This window comes from Myxocyprinus asiaticus, chromosome 16 (assembly GCF_019703515.2).
Source record: "Myxocyprinus asiaticus isolate MX2 ecotype Aquarium Trade chromosome 16, UBuf_Myxa_2, whole genome shotgun sequence".
In the NCBI taxonomy this organism is placed as follows: domain Eukaryota; kingdom Metazoa; phylum Chordata; class Actinopteri; order Cypriniformes; family Catostomidae; genus Myxocyprinus; species Myxocyprinus asiaticus.
In genome coordinates, this window is record NC_059359.1 from 27,058,245 (window position 1) to 27,084,891 (window position 26,647).

The following is a 26,647-nucleotide window of genomic DNA, read 5'->3' on the forward strand; positions in this document are numbered from 1 at the left end:
CAGGACCTGCTGAGTGACTCCAGTCAGGCTTCCTAAGCAACCAATTGGCCCAGTTGCTATGGTGGGTAGAGTCATGTTGGGTTAACCTCCTCGTGGTCGCTATAATGTGGTTCTCGCTCTCGGTGGAGCTCGTGGTGAGTTGTGCGTGGATGCTGCGGAGAATAGCGTGAAGCCTCCACACACGCTATGTCTCCGTGGTAATGTGCTCAACAAGCCACGTGATAAAATGCGTGGATTGACGGACTCAGACGCAGAGGCAACTGAGATTTGTCTACTGCCACCTGGATTGAGGCGAGTCACTATGCCACCATGAGGACTTAGAGCGCATTGGGAATTGGGCATTCCAAATTGGGGAGAAAAGGGGAGAAAAATCCCAAAAAATAAATTCATTTTTCTCCACCACTTTCTATTTTTGTAAATTACATCTATTTTTGTTATCAACCAATCCACTACTCCATTCATCCATTCACCCCTCATTCATCATTCATGCAGAGTTGGTTGAAGTCATATCTGTCAGATCTGATGGAGAGTTTGCCCTGCCAGCCCATGGTTCCTGCTGCAAAGGAATTCAGCTCTTGGCTTGATCTTTCTGCACTTCAACGCAAACTTTTTGAACTCAAAACGGCGAACACAGTACAAGGCCGCAGAAAGAGAGAAGGTATGTGTGCCAGAAAGCAGGGATGGATTTGACTTGCAAGGGTTAATTATTTTGATGCCCATAGGGGTAAATCATGCAGATCACATTCAGAGAGCTAAGACGCACTACAATTTTGTTTAATAGTACAAGCAATTTAAATGTTAAATGTGGAATTCTCTTTTCATTTTAGGGTCCAATTTTATAATTATTTTTGGTTAAAAATGTGTAGCTGACATGAAATTTTAGTCATTATATGCAATTTCATGACCATGATCATATTAATTGCTAGAATTTTTACATTTTTTAAAAACCTAAAATGTGATTAAAATAATGAGAAACAAATGACACTTTATCTCCAATGTGTCTATTGAAAAACATTGGAAAAATTTGGTTGTAAGTGTCCCAATGTCAATTAATTTGAAAATACCTGTCATAAACTATAAACTGATTGTATTGTTGTATGTATCAAAACAGAAAACTACCAGTCAAATTATTTAAAATGTACCCTACTTTACTGTATGTAATCATTTCTCTCAAAGAGTAAACAAGAGTGGTTAGAGTCCATCTAAAAACTAAGCAATTGTTTTGATTTTCTCTTTCTGACTTTATCTGTTTCTCTCAAAGTGGTACCCACTCTACAGCCAACGCTGGCAGTCATTGAGGACTTAGGACAGGGGAATGTATATTGGAGTCCCACCCAGTTGTATAAAATGTCTGTGCAGACTTTCAAGGACGCTATGCCAACACTAGGAGAGATAACCAACTATAATGCAGAACAGCTGGCTGCACTCAAATCCAAAATTTTGGAGGTACACACACACAGTACTGGGTGTAATTGGATTACAAATTATTCAGTTACTATAATCTAATTACTTTTAAGCACAAAAGTAGTGTAATACATTACATTTTAAATTCTTGTAATCAGATTACAGTTACTGACTTTCAATGAAAATACTTTTAAATACATTACTAAAAAAATATATATAATTTATGTGTAATACAATTCAAATGTGAATTCAAATGTTCATGTGTACATCTGTTTGCTTTTCTGTGATAGCTGAATAGTATGCGACAAAATATTTAAAAAAATTAATTTGCTGAGTGGAAAAACTAATACATAGAAGTGTTTTAGAAAGTAGCTTAATAGAAAAGTAATTAGTAATATGATTACTCTTTAAATTAAGTAATAAGTAATCTGATTATAATTATAGAGAAATAGTTAGTAATTTTTAGTTGATTACCTTTTTTTTTGTAACTTACCCAACACTGCGCACATACACATACTTTCGGGATCGAAAAACAAAAACAAACAAAAAATATCTTCGCAACAGCAGAGTCTAAGAAAGCATTCACAGTTCTTCGAAATAATCAAGATAATGAATATTGTGTGTTTTAGGCATGGGTTAGTGTGACAATGTTGAATGAGTCGCAGATTGTTGAGCTGGGCTGCATCTCTCAGAGCTTCAGCCCTGAAGAGCTGCGTAACCTCAGTATCACCTCACTGGATACTCTAGAGCTACTGACTATCTGCAACTTTACCCAGGCACAGGTAACACACACAGACTGAGAGCCTCTAGATTTTCACTCACAGATAATGCAATAGAACAACAATACTCATGCCAGAGGACCTTAGTCAAAAAAGATGCCATATCAAATTTGACGCAAACGAAAATGAGGCTGTCAGGAATAGGTCTGTTGTGGACCTGGTTGGGTGGTTGATCATTCAGCCCCCCTAAATTTATCTTTAAAAATGTTAAAACATCTTTCCATGTCTTTTAACTGTTAAATAGATTTAAAAAAGTGTAAAGTGTAAAACATGGTTTGTGAAAATTATACATCACATTGGACCTTTAGACAGTACAACACTGCATCAAATTAAATATGGCATCTACTGAGTTAGAACTATAGAGCAAAAAATCTAAAACAAACATCCTTCAAATAGTGAAAATTCAGAATTTTGCAGAGGGCAGCAGTCTGGCAGGCCTTTGAAAATGGAACTAGAATAAGTGTGCCTGGACTAGGAGATCTGGAAATGGTTGGACTTGGACAGTTTATCTGTGGTCTACAACTTACCCAGGTTGATCAGCTCAATTCTACCCAGTTCCGGTGAGACATACTTAATATTTTCCTTAATTTTCTTCCTGATCAGTTAAGTATCTCTGTCAATGTACACTAAAGCATAACAAAACAATCACTAAGCATATGCTGTATAGAGAACTGCTCACTGTGATTTTGGATACCCTGTGATATGTGTGTATATCAGGGAGGCAGTGGATGTGGTGGGTCGTGCTCCTTGTCCACTGAACATTACAGAGCGCCTAAAGGAAAAAGCAGCGGTTGCTTTTGGAAAGCCAGAAACCTGGAGTGAAGCTCAAGTTGGCATAATGGGCAATATCATGGGTTAGTTACAAGTAAAAAGAAAACTAATTGAAAACGTATATATATATATATACAAGGTTGGGAGGGTTAATTTTAATATGTATTCCACTACAGATTACAGAATACATGCTGTAAAATGTAATTTGTAACATTCTGTTAGATTACTCAAAGTCAGTAATGTATTCTAAATACTTTTGGATTATTTCTTCAGCACTGGTAGATTTTTTCACTTGTTTTGACTAAAAAATCTGCCAGTACAGTAAAAAAAAAAATAAAATAAAATAAAAATACAAAAAATACAAAAATTATCATCAAGAATAAGATTTTTGCCCTAATATCAAAGGACTTACTTGAGAAAAAAAAGTGTAAAAAATAACAGTAACAGGTGCATGTAAAATGGCTAGAAATATTATTTTTAGCTTAGCATAAAGCTATATGACAATGACAATTTACACAAGGTTTATTTCTATTTCTGCTGCTCCAAACTTACTCCTCTGTCTGCTCGTATGGATGTAACACATCTTAAGAAAGTGTTTCACCGCTGTTCAAATGCTCTTTGGATCGCATCATTTATGTGGGTAAACGTTTTTTAACTGAATAGACTAAATATTAATGAGAAAAAAATGGCAATAAAATGCAAAGTAATCTCTTCGGTAATTAAAATACTTTTTGAATGTAACAGTATTCTAATTACCAACTATTTAGATTGTAACTGTAGTGGAATACAGTTACTAATATTTTGTATTTAAAATATGTAATCCTCTTACATGTATCCTGTTACTCCCCAACCCTGTGTATAAATACGTATATATATATATATATATATATATATATATATATATATATATATACATACTGTATATGCCAGACAAAAGCTGGTAAATCCTTGGAATTACCTGGATTTCTGCATAAATTCCATCATACCATTTGAAATGAACTTCAGCTGTCACAAAAATAGACAATCTATCATAATATGTCTTCAAATAATACTGTATGTTTACATTGTCTTTACTGAACACACTGTGTAAACATTCACAGATGGAAAGTGTATGTGAAATGACTTCTCCAAAAGCTTTTTGGAGTCAGTAGTCACAACCTGCATTCCAAACAGTGAGACGAGATTGGAGGTGTTGATCATAGCCGCCCTGCCATACAAAAGCACAAATTCTGAGTTATTAACAAGCATTGCCTGATGTGAACCATGCCTCAATCAAGAGAGAATCTCAGAAAACCAAAGATTAAGAATCGTCGATTTGAATAAAACTGGAAATGGTTGAAGATCAGACCAAATTTTATGACCAATTGATGCATAAATTTGTCCTTCAGCTGTAGAATAATTACGTTACTGTAATTTCAAAGAATAGTTCACCTAAAAATGAACCATTTACAATCATTTACTCACCCTCATGTTGTTCCAAACCCATAACTTATTTTCTTCTGTGGAACACAAAAGGAGATGTTTCAATGAATGTCACAATCACCGATTTTCATGCAAAGGCAGTTGATAGTGACCCACGTTAAAGCTTTAAAAGCCCCCAAAAGTGTCATTGAAGTAGTCCATGCAACTTGAGCGTAATATTCCAAGTCTTTTCAAGGCAGACAATCACTTTGCATGATGAACAGACCAAAATTGAAATCTTTATTCATTCTCAAATCATATCATTGATCAACTCATACAGAGCCCAATTTAAATATGGTGACACAGCCCAATTTAAATATGGCGATACGTCAACCTCACAGAACAAATAATGTCTGAGGAAAGAAAGTCATATAGGTTATGAACGATGTATGAATTTTCATTTTTGGGTGAAACATTCCTTTAAGTATAAGAAGGTGAGAATTGTGCTCTGTACTTGGTAAGTGTTTGTAAAGCATTTGTCATTGATTCTTTCTTTAGCTGGCCTAAGTACTGTTGAGCTGGGGCGTCTAAATTCCACCGTCATGCCGTTCATTCAGTCGTCTACCATCCCTCTCATACCCCCTGATCGCTTAGCTGTGAGTTTTCTCATTTTTAACCTTTGTCTATGTTTTGGCAAACATTTATCTGTTTCCTGGTTCAGTCATTATCACACATCTAATGTTCAATCCTAATGTCTGATCAGTTCTTATTTGAGTTGCTCTGAAAATCAAGAAAGTTAATCTTGTAATTTGTGTCCAGGCGCTGTCGCTCAACCAGTTGAAGGCTTTGGGTCCTGATAATGCTGCCATGGTAACAGAGGCTCAGCGAGCGGGGCTGAGGGTCGATCAAAGGGCTGCACTGGATGAAGCCGTGGGAGTGAAGACATTGCGTGCTGAAGTCTCCAGTGGAACATCCACAGCCCCTCTGCCACTAAAAGGAGGTGAGTCACAAGAGAACTGAGAATGACAGTAATGAGGCACAATATTTCATCCTATTAAGGTTGCATGTGGAAAACACTCATTAGAACAATTTAAAGCAATTCTTTTTTATTGCATTAGGTATCATAAACTAACAGTGAACTATATTTTTTACAGTATTTATTAATATCAGTTAACAAATCCAACCTTATCTTAATGTATTTATGTTTAATGTGAATTATTATATAATTGTTGAAATTACACACAAAGATGTTTCTCTGTCTGCTCCAGGGGCACCAGTACAGAGCATGGCAGGATATGTAGTTCTCATGCAGGCAATCATCCTGATGATGCTTGGATACATTCGCTAAGGAGAGGTTGGGTCAAAGGGCATTTCCGGATGGCAACTATGACAGATGGCAGATTTAGATGTTGATTTGATGTATGATCAACCATAAAACTATTAGATTAGTACTTAGCAATTAAAAAAAATGTTTTTTATTATTGCTATATTTCAAAATGTTTAACGCTTAAGTCACTGATTGCTCCTTTGAACTCAGTGATTAGACTAAAGCCAAAGATAGTAAGGTAAGATGGTGGTTTAATTAAACTGCCAGTCTTCACCTTTATTTAATGTCTATTTCTAGAGAGAAACTGTATTTGATAATATTGCAATGTCTAACCCTAATCTTTTCACATGCAGATCTATTATTACTTTATTAAATGATTAAGCACTGTGCATTCTAAATGTAGATGTATATAAATGTAGGAGTAATTTTGTTGTAAGAACTCAGAAATGATTTAAGTTTAGCAAGTCTTATGTAGCAGTTAAAGTTTCTGTTCTTTGCTAACATTATTCAAATAATTTTAAACAAATAAATATTAAGTGAATAAAGGTCTGTCTGTAAAGAGAGTGGAAGTGTGAGATTTGAATAGTCAAACTAGAGGAAAATTTTACACCCTTGTTTGGTCTAACAGCAGACTCCCGTTAGCTTCTGATGACAACCTTGAGTCAGGTGTACTATATATATAATTGTTTACATTATCTAACTTGTTGTAGTTTAAAAGTTTTTAGAAATATTTAAAATGGTAGCCTTTACAAATATCCATTTTGAGGAATTTCTAGTTTACCTTATGTTAGGTGAGAAAGATTTGGGTCTTTTTTAATATATTTAATTTGAATAAGTAGTTTCCCAGGTTAAGACATGTATAGATTTGTCGGTTAAGCTAAGTATATATCATATGGCACAGACTAATAGTTTAGTTATAACAGTTTTTATTTATATATCTCAAAAAAATCCATTTGAGAATTCAGACAAGATGTTACATTAAAATAAAGTTCCGTTAATCATCTTTAAAAGAAAACCAGGAGACGAGATGTACAGTATAAGGCACAAATAAAAAACAATTTAATCACAAACATAAAAGCAGAACTATTTTTCATCATCTCTAATGCTCTCTCTCTCTCTCAATGCTTTTTCATGCATTCCTTCCATCACACACAACACAGATTCCTCAACACAGTGTGAGGAAACATAATCTTTAAGATAATTGTTAACTAAATGAAGAAGGCACTTGTCATTCACATTCTGAAGCTCACCATTACTATTCAGTGAGTTTCCTGATATTAATGTCTCTGTAAAAATAGATAAAGAAATACAATTGTCTGTCATACAAAAATAATGATTCAAGCAAAAAGGAGTCACCTGATTTAGGAGCATTTTGGCTGTGCTAAACTTAGTAATTATAGAATTTCATAATAAGCTGCATTTTGTTGTTACAGAAAATTGACTGTACAGTTATTCGTAATCAGCAGGCACAGGAATATATCAGGGCTGGTAAACAAGTATATGACCCTCTATATACAAAAAAAAACAACAAAAAACAGGTGATAATTCAAACTTAAAGACATAACTCTTCAGGGTCTATGCATGGGTCCTCCCCTAACCCTCTCAGATGAATTATGAGAATATTGTAATAATTTTTTAGGTTAATCAAACCTATTCACTCCAATACAATATCACTTTTTAGAGAACAAGCTCTCAACTTTTTGACTTTGTCAAACTGGTCTAGCAGAGTTAAAGTAGAAAATTGTTGCAAAATAAGTTTTGCCCTAATGCACTGTATTTTTCTAGTTCTACAGATGTGAATGTTGAGTGTTAAAGGCCTGTGACAAAGCCACAATTTTATAGTCTATAGACTCTGTATGACACTGCTTACTAATCAGTAGTCTATACCATACTATCTCTACAGTGAATCTCAAAAAACATGTCCGGTCACATTTCACCCCAAAAACGACAAGAAAATAAGAAAACAAAGCCTATTTTTTAGGACCATTAAGAGCATTTTCCCCTTATATTTTCATTACTGTCTCATTCATCTGGACATTTTACATTGTTTTTTTTTATAATTCACTTTATTCGCAATGGTGATTTTCATTACTGTCCTGCAGTCATTGTTTTACTTGTATTGCAGTAAAAATACTGTGATATGACTTTGACTTTTTTTTACTTAAATAAGCATAAATTAAAGGCACTACAACAGATACTACTATGAGTGTAAATACTATCTTTTTTTTTTTTACATTACAGTAATGAGAATGAGTTTCAGCATGACAATAAAGAGAATGGGGGGGTGTAATGAAATTTGTAATGAAAATAACATCACAATGTAAAAAATCTTAAAGGTCCTAAGAAATTAAGCTTAATTTTCTTTATGCTAAAAATTGCATTGCGACTTTTTTTGACAGGTTTCGTGAGATTCACCCTCTCCGTCCATTCTTTTCTCAGCGTTCTTCTCTATGCTGGTTTGTCTGTTTTGTATGTGGTAATGAAGGCCATGCCATGAGTTCTAAAGTGTGTATTAAGATCAGCAGGTTTGTTAAAGTGACGTCCACACACCTTACAGGTGTGCTTACCTTCCACATCCTCCACTTGTGACCCCCCTGTGCTTGAAGGTGACCCCGGGGACCCAGCTACAACAGTAGGGTCAGAGTTCACATTTCTAAATGTGGAACCAGTGCCAGGGGACACCTCAGCATGCTCAGAGGGGACATCACGCACACGGTGGCTGATAAAGAGATGTCGGCTGAGGGAGGAGGTGGATGCGAAACATGCCCCACACTGCTGACACTGAAAGGAACTGCCCCCCTCACCACGGTGATGTGCAATATGCTGCAGAAACTCCTCCCTGTCTTCTGTGGTAAAACCACATGGCATGCAGCGGAATCCTGCAGCTTCTTCATCCTCAGCTGCAGCTCCTCTGCTACGGCTAGTCAGGCTGCTCTCTGCCAATCGACTGTGTGCTTCAATTGAAGGCCTGCCAAAAATGCTAGATCCACCATCCTGCTCAGAAGAGCTGTCAGCTGTATCAGCGATAAGAGAAACTGCCTGAGAGCCAGAGAGAGAGAAAGAGACACGAAGACATCATGGCTTTGTAAATTTAATGTCTATCTGAGACATACAGAGTGCATTTGAGTTCTTACCTGACTCTGTGTGGCTGCTCCTCTGTCTCCTCCATGCTGAGCTTGGATATGTTTCTCAAGAATGAGTTTACTACTGAAACTCCTCTTCCCACCTGTACAATGTCTTAACAAGGGTGCCACAATCACACACACAATGACGACAATAAATTACCTCTAAAGAGCTCAAACCTGATAGTTTATTTATGCCAAGATAAAAGGATAAAATTGTACTTATTAACAAGAAAATTCAGTTGAGATGCTAAGGAATAGCAAAGGTTTGCAGGTACAGTAGCCCCAAGAAGTACTTTGACAGTTAAGTCATCCTTAAAAATGTATGAATTTCACTGAAGTGGCATCTGCACACAAAAGATGTTACACCTTTCCTTAGAACATCATTTTTATTTATTTTTTAATTTTTTAAATGAAGAAATGTGTAGAGGTAATTTTAAGTGGCTGTATTTAATCAGTTTCCCTCAGGTTCACACAGGTGTCCTAGCAGAGGAACCACAATGATTCATCAAATTAACTATGGACATCTTCAAGTAAGTTTGGCACTTGACAATGTCCAAATACTTTATCTTAATTTTGATAATGAAAAATATATTTGCTGTATTATTTAAAACCTAACAAACTTCTTTTTGAAAAATGCTTTGCTTGAAAAGTGTGCTTGGGCTATCTTTTTTTAAAATAAAAGCCACTTGGTTGAATATTTTGTTATCTAATGCAATGACAATAATACATTTTTACATGTGTCCAAATACTACTGGGGCCACTGTATTTATGCATCATACTTACTGGCAATAAAAAGCTCTTTTGATGCCTTTGTGTTTGACACGAATATGGCGTCTCAAACTTGAGGATGAAGAGAAGGAGCCTACACAAAGGGTGCAGGGAAACTTCTTCAGTTCCTTCAGTCAAAAACCAAAACAAAATGTCAATGTGATTTTTATACATCATTGATACAGCCATTGTTGTGTAATGATGCTGAGACTGTTTTGCCTTTAGGTATAGTTTGCTGCAGTAAACAACATAACCGCTACCACTTGTGGAATTGTCAGATCAAACTAAAGTATGGAGTGCCACAGGGATCAGTTTTAGGGCCTCCGCTTTTCTCCTTATATATGCTTTCCCTGGGAGATATATGCATATATAACTATAAGTAAGTCTTTCGTGGGTTGATAAAGTTTGTAAACTCTGTGGCATTATCAAAACATTGCCCTGTTTTTTTTTGCATCCTGACCTGGCCTGACCTGAACAATCAGTTTTTTCGACCAGTGGTAGATGGGGGAGTGTTATTTTTTGCAATTTTGTGAATTTACACACTTCAAGTTTAAAGCTTTTGTTGTTAAGTCAAATCATTTTTATTTGTTTTTGGCATCAAAAACAGAGAGTATGTGTCATAATTTTTGTGTGTTTGTTTTCATGTGTCGCAATATTTCTGAGGTGGAAGAATGCTGTTCTACTGACATTGGAAATGTAATTTTCAAAGGACTGATTGCTATCAAATATAACATTCAAGTTCTATACTGAAGAGATGAGGTAATAGTACATCCATCGAGAGTCAAATTATATTTTAGCAGCTTATTTTTGGAGGTTTATTGTCCAATAATTAGTATTTTAACATCGAGAAAATTACACAAATAATCTTTAACAAAGTACTAGTCATGAAGATGCCCTGACCTTGCCATGCTGCTCGAACATGTGGTTAATGTAGTTCTCTTTCTCTGTGTAGCGCGTCTGACATTCTAAACAGCTCCAGCTCTGGATATCTGGTGCAGCAGTATTCTCCTCCTCTCTCAACCCTCCTTCTCTTCCTCTGTTTTCCTCTTCATCCCTCCCCCATTCCTCGCCATCAGAGCTATCCATCTTTACCAAGTTCTTCTGTGCCAATATGTCAAACTGTTGAATACTGGAGTCCCTGTGAGAGTCCTAGAGACACATTATGGTGTAGTCAAACATTCACAATGTTCATCAATAAATGGAACCACTCTTTTTCTGAAAAGAACAAACACCTAACCTTGAAATGCTCAAGGAGGGAACCTCTCTGTGTGAAGAGCTTGTTACAGTCAGGACACTTAAAGACGTGCATCTTCTGCTTGACTAAATGAGTGTCAATGTGGACACTTAGCAATGCTTTCTGGGTAAAAACAGTCCGACACATCACGCATTTATAGATCTCCCTGTCACAAAGAAGAATGGTTAACAGCACCTCGAAAAAGTTATGTAAACATTCAAACAAACAAAAGTGAACTCACACACACACACTAGCAGGGATGGAACAATACTGTATATCGAATGTCAAAATACCAAAAATGTCAAAAAGATCATATCGAGAAAAATTCTATATTTCAAAATTTGCAACATTGTTTTCTGTCCATGTGATCATAAATTAAATGACTCGTCAAACATTTAAATCTCTGTCGCTATTTTTAAATGATTTACAAGGTTCACATAAGATCCTTGAAGTGCTTAAAGTCCTTGAATTGTTGGAAAGTGCTTGAAATTAAAACTGGACATTTCTTCTGTGTGTCCATCAAAGATTAGATCCACGCACTCCACTCCCATTAAATAATGTCTCATTTAATATCCTTTCTGTTCTTTACAATCAGTTGTTGATCAAAAAGTAAAAATAAACATTCATTTTAATCTCACAGATGTGGTAAAGTAACTGTGCGATTCCTCTCTCGATGTGCACTCAACCAAAACACAGACGCTCATTTAAGTGCCGCTATTCTTAAAGAGACAGCACTATTGTAGTGCTTGTATAACAAATAGATGTAAATTCCATGTAAATACTTGTAAATTGTACACATTATTTCAAACAGTAACAGCTCATATCATTATTATACATGTAATTTCATGACATAATATTAATTGATAGAATGTAGAATTTTAACATTTTTAAAAAGCTGTATACAGTATATAATTAATAAATTGATTAATGAAACAGAATCTTCATTTTTGGGTGAGCTATCTCTTTAAGGGAGCCTTGCATAATTAGGCTTGTTTAGCATCATATACACCAGACAGCTATCAGATGCAATTCTCAGCAATATATGGATGGTGAGTACAGCCCTTCAATAGGGTGACTGATAGAAATGCTAGATTTTTTCTCAAAACTAACTTCTCTTTTCAGAGCCATTTTTTCCATTACTTTTAATCAACTTAGTGATTTTTTTTTTAGGTATAATAACACATCCTATGTGAATATAAAATAATTAAATTATGTTAATTATTAATTAGTTGATTACATTTAGGATAAGCATTTGGTCTGTCAGAGGAAAACAACATTTACAGTTTTGTTAGCTGTGTTCTTACTGTGACATTGAACTGGGTGGCTGTGTTAGCCAAGAGATTTTACTGCACTTCAGTGACAATTAAGGTAAATATTTGACTACTAGTGAATATTTAAGGACAATCCAACTGATGTTTCAGGTATTTGACACTTTTGACTTTGAGTTGCTAATTTGTGGGCTGGACTCAACTGTACAGCAATTAGCAATTAGTACTTAAGTAGTGAGAGAACTGTAGCGGAAGCGGCAGCCCTGGTGTGCACCTCATCCTCCTTGACTTGTCTGCTGCCTTTGACACAGTGAACCACACTCTCCTGTCCACCCTCTCTGACCTGGGCATTATGGGAACTGTGCTTGGATGGGTTGAATCATGAATCATACCTCCTCCTGGAGAGGAGAGGTGTCCAAGTCACACCAGCTGACCACTGGTGTTCCTCAAGGATCAGTATTTGGACCCCTCATCTTCTCCATACACACAACATCACTCGGACCGATCATTGAGGCACATGGCTTTTCCTACCACTGCTACGCAGATGACACGCAGCTCTACCTGTCGTTCCAGCCTGACGAACTTACTGTCTCAGCTCGTATCTCTGCCTGCCTCTCGAACATTTCGGCCTGGATGAAGAAATGCCATCTTCAGGTCAATCTTGCCAAGACAGAACTCTTCATGATCCCAGCCAACCCATCTGTTGACCACAACCTCACTATTCATCGTGGTTCAACTACACTAACTCCAACCAGAACATCTCATCAACCGCCCAGTCTTGCAGATTTGTGCTCTACAACATCAGGAAAATCAGACCTTTCCTTTTGAATATGTTGCACAGTTACCGGTCCAAGCTCTGGTCATTTCAAGACTGGACTACTGTAATGACTTGTTGGCTGGCCTCTCAGCTAACACAATTAAGACACTGCAGATGGTCCAAAATGCAGCAGCGCATCTGGTCTTCAATCAGCCAAAAAGGGCTCATGTCACCCCACTCCTGATTTTACTTCACTGGCTACTTGTAGCTGCCTGCATCAAATTCAAGGCTTTGACTCTGGATTTCAGGACAGCCAATGGAACCACACCCTCTTACTTCAATTCAATTCTCCAGGTCTATGCTCCAACTCGCTCTCTGTAATCTAACAATCTAACAAGCGTCGCCCATCACAATGAGGTTCTATTTCACGATCTTTCACTTTCTCTGTTCCACTGTGGTAGAGTGAGCTTCCAACATCCACACGATCTGCTGATACCATCTCAACATTCAAGACCCAGCTGAAAACACATCTGTTCCGTGAGCACTTAACCAATCCACACTAATTGCACTTACTATTGAACTTAACTTGCACTTACTGTACACACTGCACTTACTGTAAAGCACTAGCTGCACTACCACCTATACTACTCCATCAACCCTGAGAGCTTGGCAGTACTTGGCTGTAGATGTTGTTGAACTTTGTATGACAAATTGCTTGCTATGTTCCTCATTTGTAAGTCGATTTGGATAAAAGCATCTGCTAAATGACTAAATGCAAATGTAATTAAATCAACTTTGCATGTGTACATGACCACATGTATGTAAGCCTTCAATAAGACCATTTTTGACCCAGGAACAACTCTTCAGTTGCAGTGGAATGATTCATAGGATATTGTTCATTAAATCAGGTGACCAGATTGTAATTTTAACATTGCCAGAACAGAATAAGAAAAAGTCAAGAAACCACAACACAAAGCCTAGTCAAAAGAGATCTTAAAAGAGCTCTTGCCACAAATGCTGGTGGCCTCGTAATGTGCTCTATCATCAGTTTCTGGGCCCTGAGATGAATGATGCTGCAATGGATTTTTTTTTTTTTTTTAAAGTTTTTGTGTGAAAAAAAAAAAGGTTTGTTCAGACTACATTTTTGTGTGCAGAACTTTTTTGTTTGCAAAATAAACATTTGGTTACATTAAATTGCTTATCAATTGACAAGGTAGTAGGTACATTTTGGAACTGACATAAGAGGAGCTAACCAGTCATTTCAGGTTAGCAGTTCAGATAATCAGCCAAGAAGCCACAGTTATTAGCCGATGTCAATATAGTTGTATATCTTGCCAATGTATCAGTTTATCACTTCTTAATAAATTTGTTTTGGTGTCCAAAACAATTTAATTTGTTATTACAAATGCAGGTCTTGTTAAAAAATGAACTTAAAAGGATAGTTTACCTAAAAATGTAAAGTTAGGCAGAATTTTAGGGACTAACAGCCTTGGACCCCATTCACTTAAACTGTATGGAAAGTAGAGCGGCATCAACATTCAACATTCCACAAAAGAACAAGTCATACAAGTATTTAACAACATGATGGTGAATAAATTAAAACAGAATGTTCATTTTTGGGCAAACTAACCCTTTAGGCCACTTGTTTCAAATGTTGGGATCCTTCAGAAGGATATGCAGAGTGACGGTTGCTACACACAGCCAGGAACAGCACAAGGTTTGACTGTCTCCCTGTTTACTCTTTTCATGAATTCTTCTGGTTTTTAGAAATAACAGCATCTGTCCTTATGTTTCTTTTAACTTCAAAACAAGAATATAATAATTCCCAGTAGTTTTTTTTTCCCCCTCAAAATTGTGTTTTTTGATAGTTAAATCTGTCTTTTACAACAAAAGATAATGGTAATTAATATTCTATATATTACCTATCACCACTTTGGTCACAATGTTTAATTGTGTAGTCATAAATAAAAAATATACATGGGCCATTGACAATTAAGTTTGTCTGAGGTGAAAAATCTGGTTTAAAACACGTGTCAAGTTCCTAGACATGTAATCTTTGAGTTCATGTTGTTTTTTACAAATTGTCAAGAATATCAGGAAGTTTTCTCATGGTTGCACCAAATGACCTGTATCAAATGTGCTATTCATTAAAATGTCAAAATATTGATATTTAATGATATGACAAAATGATGATTTGTTTTTATATCTTAACTCACTGTCTTACAGGTCTAAAGGGATCTTCTCTGTTTTATGATTTTTGTCACATGAGAAAAAAAATTTCTATCTACATGTTGGTTGCACGATATGACTTTGATTTGGTGGACAAAAGTTTTTCAAATACTAATCATATTTTAAAATACAATTGTTTCACTGCATTTAAAAAAAAAAAAAAAAAGAATATTATTCAGCATTACTCATACCAACATTTCTCAAGAAATTCAGCTTTTAATGAGACTTTGAATTTGTTTTACTGTCTCCAGACAGTTACACCACATGACATTTTTTACTTTAAGCCCCAGAAAAAATATCAAAATGACTATGAACTCAGTAATTGAAAACATGTGCATCTTAGAAGAGGTGTATTCAACTAATTGTTTTGTTTGAATTACATTTGTTAAGTATTTTTGAATCATTTATTAGACAAGGACAAAACAATTAACATCATGTCATTGACCCATGAGTAAGGGTCAAAGGTAATCATCCATAGTGGTTTGGATGTAAAATTCATTTAGCGACAAATATTGTCTGCTAATAACTGTTTCTTATGAGAAACAAAGTGGTCATCCTCAAGAGGGTGCTTACCAACCTGAAAAAGCCAAATTCTACTTTTGGCGGCACTCATATATAAAGACGTTTTTTTTTTCTTACTAGAGACATTTGAACATGAAAAAGTCTGCTTCTTTAAAACTAATAATAACAAAGATTGGTACATGAGACACAAATGGACTTCTCTAGAAAATGGTTAAATAAAATGACCTATCGTGTTATCATAAATGGCTTTGATTGGTCCATCTGATCCATTGCTGAGAAAAGTAACATGTACCATGTGACCCTGCGTTTTAACATATTTGCTTCAGCAGTGGTCTGGATGACAACAGCTTGCACTGAGAAAGTTTTATATGGACTAAATTAATAATATTTATTACACGACTCTCTGGAATACTATAATCTGGTTGGTAACTAGTGCCTTCAAGTGGTCTATTATATCTGATAAAGACCGCACGTCCGGGAATAAAGTGGTATTTCACGGGTCGTCCAGGTATTGCGAGTATCACTCTGCAATCTCTACAAGTAAGCTATTAAAAATTATTTCAACTCAAATTAATATTTCATGCCCATATAACTATTTACTCATTAGGTAGCTGTGTAATAAGTGGGATAATGTACAGTCACAGCCAGTAGCACATAATATTAAAAAAAATAATAAACAAAGATAATTTTTATGTTTTTTCCAACAGTTGAAGCCACAGCCAATAAGTATTAACTAGGGGTGGGACGATATGGTTCTCACTATTCGGTTCAATTAACGAAATGTGGTTCATGCTTCAATATAATCTCGATTCGTTATAACACTTAAATGACAAAGTATGACAGAAAATTTGGTTTATTTTTTAGAAAAATGTTTGAGCAAAATGCAAATTATAATTTCTCATCAGAAGAAAGTTCTCCAATACACCATATAAATGCTCAAATTTCAAATAATAAGAGTTTCTTAACTCTTAAAAACTTTTTTTTTTAATAAGAAAAGATCACAAACAAATAAAATAGTTAATGAAGCTACATTCAAGCTGATTAGGTGCAGGACAAACAATATAACTGAACAGAACACGTCCTGAAAAATATGATGGGTTGCAATCAAAAGTCCTCTATAACAGTGGTATGTGGAGTGCCCTCAGGTGGTACGCAGCATGACCCAGGATATTTACATTAAAAAAATATAAATTTTATTAAAATGTTTTCCATGTTTTATTTGTAATGTTTGATTACAATTGTAATATATCTTTAAGATAGCCCACCTTTGGGGACCTGGGTAGCTCAGCAAGTATTGACGCTGACTACCACACCTGGAGTCGTGAGTTTGAATCCAGGGTGTGCTGAGTGACACCAGCCAGGTGTTCTAAGCAACAAAATTGGTCTGGTTGCTAGGGAAGGTAGAGTCACATGGGGTAACCTCCTCGTGGTCACGATTAGTGGTTCTCGCTCTCAGTGGGGTGCGTGGTAAGTTGTGCGTGGATCGTGGAGAGTAGCATGAGCCTCCACATGCTGTGAGTCTCCGCGGTGTCATGCACAACGAGCCACGTGATAAAATGCGCGGATTGACGGTCTCAGAAGCGGAAGCAACTTAGACTTGTCCTCCGCCACCCAGATTGAGATGAGTAACCGAGCCACCACGAGGACCTACTAAGTAGTGGGAATTGGGCATTCCAAATTAGGGAGAAAAGAATAAAAATTAAAAAAAGATAGCCCACCTTTTTCTTTTTTTTACATCGGTAGTGCAGGATGTGAATAGGTAACGTTCTCGTTGCACGTGGCTGCGATGATGTCTCTATGCACACACCACAATATTTTTACCATGCAGAAAACAGAACAACAAATACTAATGCGAATGATGTAAGATCTCATTCCGTTTATTTTACACATTCTCAGACTTCCTTATAGTCTATGATTTTAAATAGTGCTCTTGACTCAGACACTGGGTTGTATTTGGCTGTATTTTGTTTTTGATTTCACTGGAAGATTGCTCGGATTAGGGACAGAGAAATGGAGTGCGTGTCTGACAGCTGTGCGCAAGGCAGCGCTATGTGACGAACATTGCCGCTATGTCACCTATGGCCAAGTCCACCTATGACTAGAGGGAAGGAAAATACTTAGTTTAACAAGTTTTAAAGTTAAGGTTAAGGGCATGATTCAGAGGGATTCAGAGTAAAATTAACCTCAGATAGCTTACTGCAGCCGCTGTTTTCATAGATCACATGCACATTATCACATATTTTTAAGGGTGATGCTAGCTGCATAATTTTAGTGGGGCTGAGATGAAAAACAGGGTCTAGCAATGCCTAAGTTCCAAATTTCTAAATATATATATAATAGTTTGTTTGAACTGGAATGCAAAACTTCTAAATGTTAATACTGTATGTTTGATTTTAGAAACACACTCTTGCTGATTGTGTAAACTAAAGGAATATTGATATTAATCACTATTCCATTGGGTATGTTGCTCACAATCCTTAAGACTATGCAAAAAATTGAAATGTGCTGAATTCTGAAAAGACATTTGAGACTTGAATGTTCTGATCTGATCGAAGGTGGTATTTGGCCTAAAAAGTTTGAGAAGCACTGCTCTATAACATGCAAGGAACAGCTGGGACATTCAATCAATTAATATTATGTAATAAAACTGCATATATAACAATTAAATGAGCTGTCACTGTTTAAAATAATGTGTACAATTTACAAGTATTTACACTTTGCATTCATTTGTAAGAGCAAAAGTGGTACTGTCTCTTTAAATATGGCAACAGCTCAATGAGTGTCTCATTGTTTGGTTGAGCACACATTATCAAGAGGAATCGCACAGTTTCTTCTCCACGTCCGTGCTATGTTTGATTAAAATTATTGTGTTTTATTTATTTATTTTTTTACTTTTTGTTAGACAACTGACTGTAAAGAACAGAAATAATATTAAGAGACATCATTCAATGAAAGTGGAATGAATAGATCTCATCTTTGATGGACATACAGTACACGGAAGAAATGTTCCATTTTAATTACAAGCACTTTTAAGTAATTTTCAGCAAAACAAGGCAATTTTTTATTCCAGTATTCCACATATTTTATTCCAGTACTTAAATTAAAATAAGCTAAATTCAAGCACTTTATGCACTTCAAGGACCTTATGCGAACCCTGTAAATAGTTTAGTGACAGAGAGATTTAGATTTTTAACGTGTCATTTAATTTATGATCACATAGAAAGAAAACAAACAAATTTTGCCTCGATATGATTCACCCTTTATTTTGGTTTGTGATATTTCGAACTTCGACAGATTGTCCCATCCCTACACACAAGGTGTTTACACTTACTTGGATTGCCTAGCCGTCTCAGAGAGTTCAGGGTGCTGGGTAATGCAGTGGGCTTCAGCACCAGAGGAGGATTTGAAAGCCATGGGGCAGGAGGGGCATTTATGGAACACCTCACAGTGAGCGGTCTGCACATGAGTCTTTACAGCGTTTAGACTATTCACTCCTCCAAACACCAAATGACAACAGGCACATCTGCAATGAGTGAGGGAGAAAGAATAGAGAAAAAAATATTTTCAACAAACCATTTGATAAAACAAAGCATTTACTAGTTCTCTGAGCAAATATGTGTGCATACCTATATCCAAGGCGACGCGAGTAGTGCAGGCAGGTTTGATTCAGGTGTGTGTTGAGGTTGTTAAGCTGACAGATGACACCACACTCAGGGCAGACCAGTGGAGAGAGCTGCTGATGTAACCTGCGGTGAGCTGCAGCACTGCATGAGTTCCACAAAGGCATTGGAGGAGAACACTGCATACAACACTAAAGACAGAGAGAGATCAAACGTTAACACCAAGTAAGGACTATATTACAATGGTATAACTAATTATCCTAAAGATCTTCAAAATCGTACATCTTCAGATCTTCGGTTATATTAACTAAATAATAAGGCAAAGATTTTTTAAAAGGAACAATCAACTTTAAATGGCCACTTAATAAATGAAATGGCCATAAAAAAATTTTTTTTCAAAAGTTATCAATGTTTACAACACAATAGAGAAAGATAGCCAGTATTAAACACTCTAGAATGTAACTTGTTCAATTTATTATTTATTATCAGTATACTGTTCTCTCTCTACCTGACACATATACTGTATAGACCCACACACTCACCATGTTTGTGCCACTGGCTTCAAGCTCTTGGAAGTGTACTGATATTTCTGCTTTCCCTTTGAATGGACTCTGACACTCTGGACAGCTGAGAACATTTAACATAGCAGTCAGCATCTTAATCTCTCACTCACATGCTCCATTAATTTCATTAGAAAGACTACATTTTCCTTTACATTAAATTCAAACATGTAAAAACAGCACTAAATGAATATCCCTGTTGGAGAGCTGATTGCAAGTTCAATTGATCTGACAGTGTGTTATCATTACCAGATAGCAGATTGGGAAAGTTGGACACTATTTTCTTTAACACCAGGCAGAGCAGAGGATCCTGGAACAGGTGGACAGAGCATACCTGTATACAGAAAGAGTACTATAAGAGGTAAACACTCTAAACACATTTACTCATAATAGGTCTGTATTGATACTTACTTAAAGGGATAGTTCAACCAAAATGATAATTCAGTAATCATTTACTCACCCCCATGATGTTAAAAAAACCTGTATGACCTTCTTTCTTCTATAGAACACAAATACAGTGTTAGGCAAAATGACACCCTTAGTCACCATTCACTTTCATTGTATGGAGAAAAAGATTCAATAAAAGTAAATGGTGGCTGTTAATCTGTCAAAAACCTCCTTTTGTGCTTCATGGAAGAAAAAAAGTCATACAGGTTTGGAACATGAGGGTGAGTAATTGATGACAGAAAAAAAATATTTTTGGCTTATGTATCCCTTTCTGTAAATATCTTATGCTATAAAGCAATATCCATCAACAGACTTGGACATGCCAAAAATAAATTATATTAAATACACATTGGTGCTTTTTAAGATGTAGCACCTCCAATAAAGGCTCTTTAATACTGAAATTTCACGTGAGTGCCTGGATGTCGATTTATGTTTTTGAGACATGGGTTCATGCAAAGCTTGGATGAGTAGAATTATTGTATTATTTTGGTCTGTTATCAGCAATGTTGGCCTACATTCATTTTACAACTCAGCTAAATGTATAGAACACAGAACTATGCAGAGGAAACAAATCCTTTCTAGATTATCCCAAATAAATGCGTACATCCTTTGTTTTGCAGTACACTGATTTCCTGTTAACCATGCCAGTGGATCCCTGTGTGCAGACTTTCTACAGTTACCTGAGCTCATTACTCATTACTATAAGCTTCATGTCTTCTGGAATGTTTTATAAATATGTTTTGTACAAACATAAAGTGAAAAGCAAGCTTCTGTTTAAGGAATAGTTCACCTAAAAATTGTAATTCTCTCATTTACTCACTCTCATGCCACCCCAGATGTGTATGACTTTCTTTCTTCTGTAGATCACAAAAGAAAGATTTTTAGAAGAATATATCAGCTCTGTTTGTCCTTACAATGCAAGTGAACAGTGACCAAAATTTTGAAGCTCCAAAAAAACATATGATGGCTTCATAAAAGTAATCCATATGACTCCAGTGGTTTAATCCATGTCTTTTTGAGCCATATAATGAGTCAGAACAGACCAAAATGTTACTCCCTTTTCACTGTACATCTTGCCATTGGAGTCTCTAGGCACGATCATGATTTTAAGCTCGATCGCTAGATGGCGCTAGGAAGTGTAATCGAGCTTGAAATCATAAATCGCAAGGAGACTGCTGATGTCGAGATTTATTGTGAAAAGGGGGTTATATTTTGGTCTGTTCTCTTCCAAAACCAACTGGTTTGCTTCAGAAGACATGGATTAAACACTGGAGTCATATGGATTACCTTTATGCTGCCATTGTATGGACCTACAGAGCTGAGATAGTCTTCTAAAAATCTTCATTTGTGTTCAGCAGAAGAATGAATGTCGGCGTCCTTGTTATACACATTACATGTATTGACTATAGTAATAACAGCAAATTATTCATAATTACAAGTAACTAACCCTAATCCTAACCCTAAACCTAAAATAAGTACTAGGGCTGAAACGATTTAGTCAACGTTATCTACAACATTGACATTAAAATATTTTGACAAAAATTTTCATTGTCGAATAGTCATTTGATCTCATTTAGCGTAACATTAGATCACATTAAACTCGAATGATGATGCGCGAGAGCAGCACTGCAGTTGACGCTTGACTGAGGAGAGGAAGAATTACACCTTACACAGTCCAGATGCACTCTACACTTTCCAAACAGCTTCAGGTGATGTAGATCTCAAATTATGAGGGAATTATAATGCAAAAATACAAAATAAGTAAATACAGAAGCACCCTCGTTGTGGAATAAGTGGAGCTGGAGCTGCCACTCCGCTGAAGCAAAATTTGCATGTCGAGCATCTTTAAAGGAAGCACCCCAGTGTTACATCTTTAATGCAATTATATTTAATGCATTGTAGCTTTATTAAAGTTCAAATAATACAGAAGCAGATCACGTAAATAACTATAAACTCGTTTTTGTTTTGGTTAATTTTCCAATATAAATATCTAAAACTCCTTTAAAACAATGTACATTTTCTTTAGCAGCTATAACACAGAAGAAAAAATTGTTATCTGAGAATGTTGAATATAATATTAAAAATACAATTATTTTAAAATATCTAAAACTCCTTTAAAAAGATGTATTCACCTGAGAAGCAGCATATAAGATATTTAGACATGCTTTTAGAGAATAGATCTTGAATATTAGTATATTTTGTCTTTACTGCACTCGCAGAAGTATAACCAAGTGAAAAAATACAAATATACAAAATACACTTATATTTAAGATACATTCTCTTAAATCAAGTCTAAATATCTTATATATCGCTTCTCAAGTAAATGTATCTTGTTCTGAGGATTTTCAGTCAATTTTAAATGGAAAACAAGACAAAAACACTTGATAACAGGGAATTTCTTTACTGAATTAAACTTAAAAAGTATTTTTTTCCCTTTAATTCAGTGAATTTCATTTAGAGGTATTTTAAAAAAATGATTTTGTCCTCTTTATTGTTAGTAAGCACGTTTAATACAACCTTTTAAGTTGGAGCACAAGCTGAATAATCGGTTAAGAGCTAATGATTAATCATTGCAATAATCGCTGAACAGTCGAATAATCGTTCTAATAATCGTTAGATTAATCGATTATCAAAATAATCGTTAGTTGCAGCCCTAGTAAGTACATGTTGTTAATTAATATTAATCAGTACTTACTTGCGTAATTACACTGTAACAAGGACACTGTAAAATAAAGTACAACCAGAAAGTCATACACATCTTGGATGGCATGTGGGTGAGTAAATGATGAGAGAATTTTCATTTTTGGGTGAAATATCCCTTTAAGTAGAATGACTATAAAGGGATGTCAAGGGATGTGCTGTGAGTATGTCTGCACTGCACAACATCCATATACTGTATGCAGTGTAAAATTTTATTAACAAATGTATTTGGGATTTTAACAATGTTTTGTTTATTGCCATGCACTCAATAAATACACCTTTTTTTGTTCATGTCTGGAAAACCTGACATTTTCAGTTTACAAAAATGGCAAATTAACGGAGTAATTTAGGAGTAATTGATAGAGACACCAACACATACACACCTATAGGCACTGCATCCTGCTGGCCAATCATCTGCTCCACACTGACGGAACTCATGACGAGGTGAGAGCACTGCATAACCAGCCCCTTCTCCTTGTGCTCTCGTGCATGAAGCAGCAGGCTGCACTTATTAAAGAAGGCCAGTCGTTTGGAGCAGTGATTACAGGTCACTTCGATCCTCATAGAGCGCCGATCATAGTGCCTTGCCAGGCTGCGCTCTAGAGCGAAAGCATCCCCGCACTCCAGGCAACGGTATCCAGTGGAGGGCAACTGAAGACCCCATTCTGGAGGAGGGAAGGTGGAGAGGTCCGGCTGGTAACTGGGCAATGGATTCTTACTGTTTAGGATTTTGTTGAAGGCCTCAGCTAGGCTAGACTGGCTGCGTGAGATCACAGCTCCTGGACTGTTCAGAATGGATGCTGGTTTGGCTGTCCCTGGGTTCCCATTCATCGTCTTCTGTCCCAAAGAGCAAATGTTAATTCCTGTCATGGATAAGGAGGAGACAGCAGGGAGGGTTGATGTTCTGGTGATGTTGACTGCGGTGGCAGAAAGAGTGGTAGCCATTTTATTCTGTGCCCTGCTGGCTGCAAATAACATAGCTGTGCTGGCATCTTTGAGGGTGGACACGGGCAACACTGTCACCTGAGGCAACCCCTGAGGAACAGCACTGGATCTCTGGATCCTCTGGACTGACTTACGGGCCCCTGTTTGAACTTTGGAGCCATCAGGACCCTTGAAGGCCTCAGCTGCTGCTCCTTTGGGAGCCACTTTAGATACAGTACGTTTTACGTTCCCAGTTTTAACGGTCTTGATTCTGACTTTGACAGGCTTGGAAGAGGTTTTGGAGGAGTCTGTGATGCCTTCAGAGACAGAATCTACCAAACTAGGCTCAGTGGATTTCTTCTTTACTTTCACTTCTGTTTCCTCAAATCCATCATTCTCTGTTTTCACATGAAGACCGCTCTTCTCCTTCTCTTGTACACCTAGACTCATGTCTATAACTTGATCTTCAGGTACTGTGTCTCCTCTCTTCAATCCAGGCTCGTTTATTCCTTGCTGATTTGAAGGCAGAGATGTACAAGCCTGAAGTTGAGGAGGGTTCCTCTTGGCAACCTCTGAAACTGAGCTCACCTGAGTGCAGGCAGGGATTTCTGGCTCAGGGCTTTCTGGAGAATCTCTCTCCTCGATAATGTGCTCCAGGGTTTTTTCTTCAACAGGTAGTTCATTTTTGGAGGTCATAGATGTGACAGTGTTTAGACTGACAGTGTTTTGTAGAAGAGCTGGATGGAGTACAGAGGGAGCTGACTCCTCAATTTGAGTGTTACTAACTGGTAAGGATGGGGAGGAGGGAGAGGGGGGCTGAAACACACTTGAAGGGGGCTGGTGCCTGCGTGGGACCTTGGGAGCTGAGCAGAGCTGAGAATCGGGACTCTCCTGTATGACAAGTGGAGGGCTTTCAAGATCTGGTTCTAATTCTTCAATTTCAGAGAAGCGCCGGCGGACTCCTGCCCTCATTGTACCATTTAACTGTTGTGCTTCCTCAGCATCAAGTTTGGAGGGAGGAAAGTTTGGACCAATTAAATGTGAAGATGAGATGGGGGAAGTGGAAGGGGGTAAAGACTGAGGAGGAAAGAAATTGCTAGCAGAGTGTTTAGAGGAAGTGCAGTTCTGGCTGTCATTACTACACTCACTGGTAACTTTAGAGAACGAGACAGACCAGAGTTGCCTGTTAGGCTGTGTCCGGGTTAGAAAGGGCAGGGGAGAGGGTTCTGTAACCCCAACTGAGACAGTCTTAGGTCCATTATAGATAAATGGATCGGGAGGCACCAGGACATCTTCACTAAAACCATGTTGGGAAGATTCCTGTGATCCATCATCACCTCTGTCAGCCTCAGCAAAGTTTTCAGGTACATTTCCTTCAATTTGGTCATCATCATCATCTGTTTCCATGTATGCCTCAGACTGTACACTGTTCTTTACAATCACACTGACCACAGATGGATCATCATGGGGAGCTAAAGGAATATTCTCAGTGTTTTCTGAGTGACCAATGGGGCCTAAGTTTGGACTACCACTTCTTTGGTTTCTAACAACACTACTGGGTTCGTTATGGTTACCATCAGTCTCCCCAGTGTCAGACTGAATTGCTTCTTTGGCATCAATGTCTGGAATGTCAAACGCTGCAAGCAGGTCATCAAAATCTGGTGTCTTCATGTCCCCCATTCCTATGTGGATGACAAAAACCTTAATGGATGACATCAAATTAGAATAGATTTGATCAGCTGTTCGTGATATAGAAAACTGTTTTATGTGTTCAAAAGCATGAACACACGAAGCAATAATGATATAGTCATAATGTCATGCTCTTGTAATAGAATATAACCATATCATATTAATCTACATGAAGCTAAAAAAAAAAAAAAATGCAATGAGAGGCAATAAAAGTCAGGGGCTACAGTAACAGGAAGTAGGCTATCAAAGTCTCAGGTAAATTCGGAAGATTAAAGTCGATCTTCCGATTAAGACCTTTTTTATAGTAGTTTTTTGTCCAGTTGTTTTTAATCTGCCAACAGTACAAAGTGGTTCACTCGATTATAACTTGGTCTACCAACGGGAACTTTAACAAAACTTTTCATAGGCTATCAAGATATCAAATATATCAAAAGTATATTAACTGCCTTTTGCATGACACCTATTTTCAGAGAAAATTTAGTTCACCAAAGATAAAAAATAAATAAATAAAAAACATGCATTCTGCATAAACCTGCTGGTCGCCATAATGAAACAACAGTAATCTGTCACATACAGTTGTCTTGCTAAAGTGTCTAGCAAAACAGCTAGATAATCGTAATTCGCCGAACTGCAATGTCTAACGTTGAAAATACAACGAACAAGGCGTTCATAATTGCATAACATTAGTCCGCATATATTTATAATGAAATTAAAGCGATATATGTGTTTATTGTTTGCCTATGTGTTCAAATTTAAAAGTTTATTTACCTGGTCAAATATTCTCGTCTAATCCTGGAGTGACCCAGGACGGCGCACAGCATTTGCGTCACCTCTCATGAAAAACAAGTCTTTCCATAATGCACGTGCACATGCAAAGTTAAGTGTCAGCAATGTCTGGACTAAAAGACAGCCATTGATTTCTTATATCTGTTTCATCAAGCAGCTTCGCATTCGGAAACGGCCATTGTTGTCGTGAACTATATGACGCAGTTGTTGTTTTTTTCTCTCGTCTGTACCTGTTGCATGTGACAGACAGGAGTATGAATGCTGTTCATGACAACCACACCACCTCAAGGCAATTTTCACTCCTGTGTCATGTACTATATATTACATCCTATATTA

At 36.7% G+C, this 26,647-nt stretch overlaps 2 protein-coding genes across 3 annotated transcripts in view; one reads left to right on the plus strand and one right to left on the minus strand.

Annotated features, from left to right (window-relative positions):
- LOC127453833 (otoancorin-like) overlaps positions 1-6,818 on the plus strand; it is a 32,521-nt gene extending 25,703 nt beyond the window's left edge. Inside the window, exons 22-29 of the mRNA XM_051720546.1 lie at positions 493-658; positions 1,262-1,446; positions 2,034-2,186; positions 2,601-2,743; positions 2,901-3,037; positions 4,914-5,011; positions 5,175-5,355; positions 5,624-6,818. Of these exons, the coding sequence (XP_051576506.1) occupies positions 493-658; positions 1,262-1,446; positions 2,034-2,186; positions 2,601-2,743; positions 2,901-3,037; positions 4,914-5,011; positions 5,175-5,355; positions 5,624-5,703 (1,143 nt within the window). The 3' untranslated portion in view covers positions 5,704-6,818. The remainder of the gene's footprint in view (positions 1-492; positions 659-1,261; positions 1,447-2,033; positions 2,187-2,600; positions 2,744-2,900; positions 3,038-4,913; positions 5,012-5,174; positions 5,356-5,623) is intronic.
- On the minus strand, positions 6,713-26,522 carry LOC127453829 (zinc finger protein 687a-like). Of its 2 annotated transcripts, none has more exons than XM_051720537.1 (11): positions 26,294-26,522; positions 23,296-25,518; positions 20,015-20,099; positions 19,748-19,832; positions 19,212-19,396; positions 18,917-19,108; positions 10,813-10,975; positions 10,476-10,724; positions 9,591-9,703; positions 8,817-8,919; positions 6,713-8,721 (listed from the first exon to the last, which is right to left on the minus strand). In XM_051720537.1, the coding sequence occupies exons 2-11, from the start codon at positions 25,514-25,516 to the stop codon at positions 8,131-8,133; spliced, it is 3,987 nt and encodes a 1,328-aa protein (XP_051576497.1). In that variant the 5' UTR covers positions 25,517-25,518; positions 26,294-26,522; the 3' UTR covers positions 6,713-8,130. The 2 variants fall into 2 exon arrangements, with proteins under 2 accessions (XP_051576497.1, XP_051576498.1); XM_051720538.1 differs by having other exon boundaries at positions 23,296-25,537.
- Between the last annotated feature and the right edge of the window lie 125 nt (positions 26,523-26,647).